This window comes from Atta cephalotes (assembly GCF_000143395.1).
Source record: "Atta cephalotes unplaced genomic scaffold scaffold00015, whole genome shotgun sequence".
NCBI classification, from domain to species: domain Eukaryota; kingdom Metazoa; phylum Arthropoda; class Insecta; order Hymenoptera; family Formicidae; genus Atta; species Atta cephalotes.
Genome location: NW_012130079.1, coordinates 2,714,731 through 2,719,068, shown reverse-complemented (window position 1 = coordinate 2,719,068; position 4,338 = coordinate 2,714,731). Strand labels below are relative to the sequence as shown.

General features: G+C 35.9%; 1 protein-coding gene across 1 annotated transcript in view; it reads right to left on the bottom strand.

Moving 5' to 3' along the window:
- Nucleotides 1-4,338, bottom strand: part of LOC105618022 (C-Maf-inducing protein-like) — a 46,187-nt gene that overhangs the window by 3,317 nt on the left and 38,532 nt on the right. Inside the window, exons 2-6 of the mRNA XM_012199561.1 lie at nucleotides 3,875-4,060; nucleotides 1,677-2,099; nucleotides 1,053-1,201; nucleotides 876-965; nucleotides 509-761 (exon numbers count right to left, since the gene is read on the bottom strand). Coding sequence (XP_012054951.1) covers nucleotides 509-761; nucleotides 876-965; nucleotides 1,053-1,201; nucleotides 1,677-2,099; nucleotides 3,875-4,060 — 1,101 coding nt within the window. The remainder of the gene's footprint in view (nucleotides 1-508; nucleotides 762-875; nucleotides 966-1,052; nucleotides 1,202-1,676; nucleotides 2,100-3,874; nucleotides 4,061-4,338) is intronic.

The following is a 4,338-nucleotide window of genomic DNA, read 5'->3' as shown; positions in this document are numbered from 1 at the left end:
AAACTTTTAAAATTTAAGTAAAAACCGAAAAAATTAAATTAGTTAGTATATTNTTATTTAATTTAAATTTTATTTTTATAATTATTTATTATTTATTATATATATATATATATATATATATATATATATATCAACAAGATTGTTCTTAATTAAAGTAATGCTGTTTATACATTATTTTTTTCAGTGTAAGGTTTTTCATATTTAATTAATAAAATTTTTAGAAGCAAAGAAAATGATATGTGTTTTAAAATGCTAAGCAAAATCTACATTAAAATTATGAAACGTAATTATGCGAAAGAAAAATATGATATAAACTGATATTCATAATCTAATTTTTATATTTAAGATCTTAAAAACAATCTTCTGAGCCAAACCTAAGATAAGCCAATCACAGAATTGTATTTTAAGATAATACTTAAAACAGTTTCAAAATAACAGATTACAAACTACAGTCTTCTTGACTACAGTCTTCGCAAAAAAAAAGAAATGAAATTTGATAAAATTTTACCATCTCGCCGAATAGTTCCCCACGATCTGGACAAGCTGGACTGGATGGTGCGGCAATGTGAATCCAGCCTGGACGCGGTTCCCTGACGGGCAGCAAGACGCGATGCACTGTGCATCTCGGGTCTTTCGCCAGTCGTTGCATCACGCACATCAGTACGGACTCCTGAACTTCTCTTACGGCCAAAGCCTCTTCTGGGAATGGAACGGGTTGCAGCAGTGCCCCAAGACCCGAACGCCAGTCAGCGTATTCCGACCTATAACATTTCCTCGATACGTGAGACGCGTTTACACTCGAAAGTTTCAAGCGCAGAGCAGAAAGGATGTGAGAAGCATGTCAGGCTTTGTTTGCCGGTGAGCTCAACACTTACGCGATATTCAAGACGAGCAAATAACAGTGCAATGGCGGCAACGACAGTGGTTTGTCCTCATTCGATAACACGCGACCCGACACTTCGAACCTGAGAAATCGAAATCAACATCGTTGAGAATCTCATCAGACTTGCGATACGAATATCCAATTCCATTACAACTCGGGCGAAACTTGCCTGTGGAATATGGCTGCGACACAGATGGACATGAGATTGGGAAGCACTCTCGGGTGTGGACAATCGCTACCCGGTCCATGAACCGACGAGATGTAATCCCTGATCGCCTGCTCACCGTCATTGTTCTCGTACAAAGCGGCGACGAACACCTACACGTATGTAAAACAACATCGTAACTACTCTCTCTAAAACTTTTAGAGTACTCTCTCACTCTGAAGAGTGAAATGTCACTCCTAAAGACTGAAAATTGAGCCACTTTTTCACTGGCTCAGTTTCCACTCTTTAGAATGAGATTCTGTTCCAAGAATTTAGAGAGTACACATTCATGTATCACTTATTCTAAGTTACAAGTCACTTAACTAATTAGAATACACGACAGAGTAACAAAGTCTCATTTTTTGGTTTTTTTTTAAGTGGAATCTCACTCTAAAAAATAAAAATTGAGCCTTAAAAAAATTAAAAAGAGATTTTACTCTTCGGAGTGAAATTCACTCTAAAAGATTTAGAGAGTATAATTCTTATAAAAGGGAAATAAACGGTTTCCCATGGATCTCACCACCCGCTATGTTATTATATAATCAAACAAAGTAAAAAATCAAACGTGAAACTTGTCAGATGCCTTACCTGTAACAGCTTTCTCATGTCCGGCGACTTGCCAAAGTCAACGGTATGCTTCAGGCATCTCGTGATCGCTGGACTGAGCATCGGGACCAGTTGCGATCGCGGATGCTGTTGCGCTAGTTTGGCGAGTACCCTCGCAAGCGTCGCCGGCGGTGCCGCTTTTTCCAAAAGCGGAGCCACCACGGCGAGAACGGCTTCCGCCCAGCTCCTGCGATCGTGAACAACCTCCTCTATTTTCCCGTCTAAGTCAGGCTCCACGCTGGGCTCGTCCAACAATTTAGCGACCGCCTCCAGCGGGGCGCCTGCCACTCTCTCGTCCTGGAGCGGTGTCCACAGGGCAAAGTCCACCATGGTGCGCAATTCACGCAATGTCACTTCTTCCCGAGAGCTCATCGAGACGAGATGTTGATATTTGAAGATACTTTTCTGTGAGAAGATGAATCAGCTCCGAATCATTCGCGACTTCGAATTCGAATTCAAGTTTAAGAACTCGGCGCGAGTTCTATCGTTAAGAATTCGGAAATAAAAAGATCCTAAGACATGAGATGGTAACTATATAATAAAAAAATAGCATATAAGAGTGTATAACACGGTTGCTATTTCTCCGATTTTCAGTCAGAGAAAAAGTTCTTCAATTTAAAGAAATTTTCTTTGCTATACGATTAAAGAAAAAAATTTCTTTGATTTGTGCAAAAATTTCTTTGCGAAGAAATCATCATTTAAACGTCATTTCTTAGAGTTGAACATAATTTCTTTAAATCAAATAAATTTTATTTGATTTTAAAAAATAATGTTTAAATCAAAAGAAATTTTAGTATTGCAAAGAAAATTTCTTTAAATCGAAGCAACCTTTTCTCTGGAAGCAGAATCTGTGGCTCTCCGGCTAACAGAAAAAAATTTCTAGCTAACGATTCAATCCGACTTTTTTTTTTAAACCACTGAAAACTGAAGAGAAAGTAATGATTCCGGTAGTGGTTATCGATTTTGCCGGAGTAGCAGAATCTCCGAAAGAAAAACTCTCGATCTACACTAAAAAACTAATTAAAAGGTAGCAACCGGAATGTATGACAAAGTAAAGAAAACTTAAAAGATCTGAATTTTTTCGAGTCTGATATCTTCGTTGCAATATATTTAATATCAACAAGAAAGATAAAAATTGTTCGCTACTAACTTAAAAATAATTCTCTTTGTTAAAAATTAAATGTCAAAACACATCATCCATAAAGGTAGAAATGGAACTGAAACAAATCTGCCTCTTGGCGAACAGGATTAATCTCGGTAGAAGTCATCGACATTCAGATCGTCAACGATATTTTCATCAGAAATATAACGCCGTAAACAATAAAATTCAATCAATCGTTATGGTTGGTTCGATTGCTGCGATTTACTCGTCGCGCGTCCACGACGAGAGGCCACTGATTAATTTCCCGACCGGATATTAAACCGCTCGCGGCAACCTCCATAAAACACTGACATATCCGGGAGATTTGATCCGGTCGAGGACGATCGAGAACGTTTGCCTCTGTTATCACTTCCTCCTGCTTCAATCTCACATTGCGAGCGTTAATAACGCCTATGTTTGCCATTCTCTGCCGATCTATGTGAAGCATCGAAAGGTCAATATTAAAAAAAATATTTCATATCAACATTTGCATTCACGAGAACAATAATCATTCTTTGCTCGAAAAATCCCCGGTTGAGAAAGATGAGTACACATCAATGTCACCGTTAGCTAAAATAACTTTTACTTATGTTAAATGGATAAAAAATCCATCAATCTTTATCGCTATTTACATGGTAAACAATGATAAATCTCGTAAGAGATTTTATTATCAGATAAAATATGAATGTTAAATCCAGTAAATCTCGACAAATTGTGTTATAAACGTGAATTTTATAAATTTTATTCATCAAAATCTTTTACGCTTAAAATAATAACGTTAATGAAAATAATTAATTAAAATTAATTATTATAATAATTAGCTGTTATGATAATTAGTTATTATAATAATATATAATGATGGCAGACGGTGCGCAGTTTGCTTGAAATGGAAATTGTAAAAATTCATACAAAAATAATTATAAGATTAGGCCTAAAATTAGGTATTAAGGCCCTTCATTGAATATGGTCCTCTTCGCTTCATTTATAAATAAATAAATAATAATTTTTCTTCAATAATAAATAATAATTCTTAACGTACCTTCCATAATATCGAATGGTACCACTGGTCCCTCGTGTAAGCGTTGCTAGCTTGCAAAAGAAGCGAACCGTCGGGCAGGACGATGCTGAGGCAGTTTTTATATGCGGGATCCCACCTGGCGACAACGTATTTCCGGACCTCCGACATGCTGCTGTACGGAATAGGTTGCTGAAGAAAACCCGTGAGCTAAAAAAAGAATAAATGAAATTCAAAATTCATGGAAGAAGAACATTTAATGGCTTTTCTTGAAAGTATTATAATCAAATGATAATAACTAACGAGCATAACTGAATTAAAAGTGTTACAAGCTATTTCGAGCTCATTATTATTGAAAATAATTTAATTATGCAAAATACTGAATGAGCGTAACGTAAAATCGTAATACGTAGAAATAACTTGATTTCCATATATCAGAATGTTATATATATATATATATATATATATATATATATATATATATATAT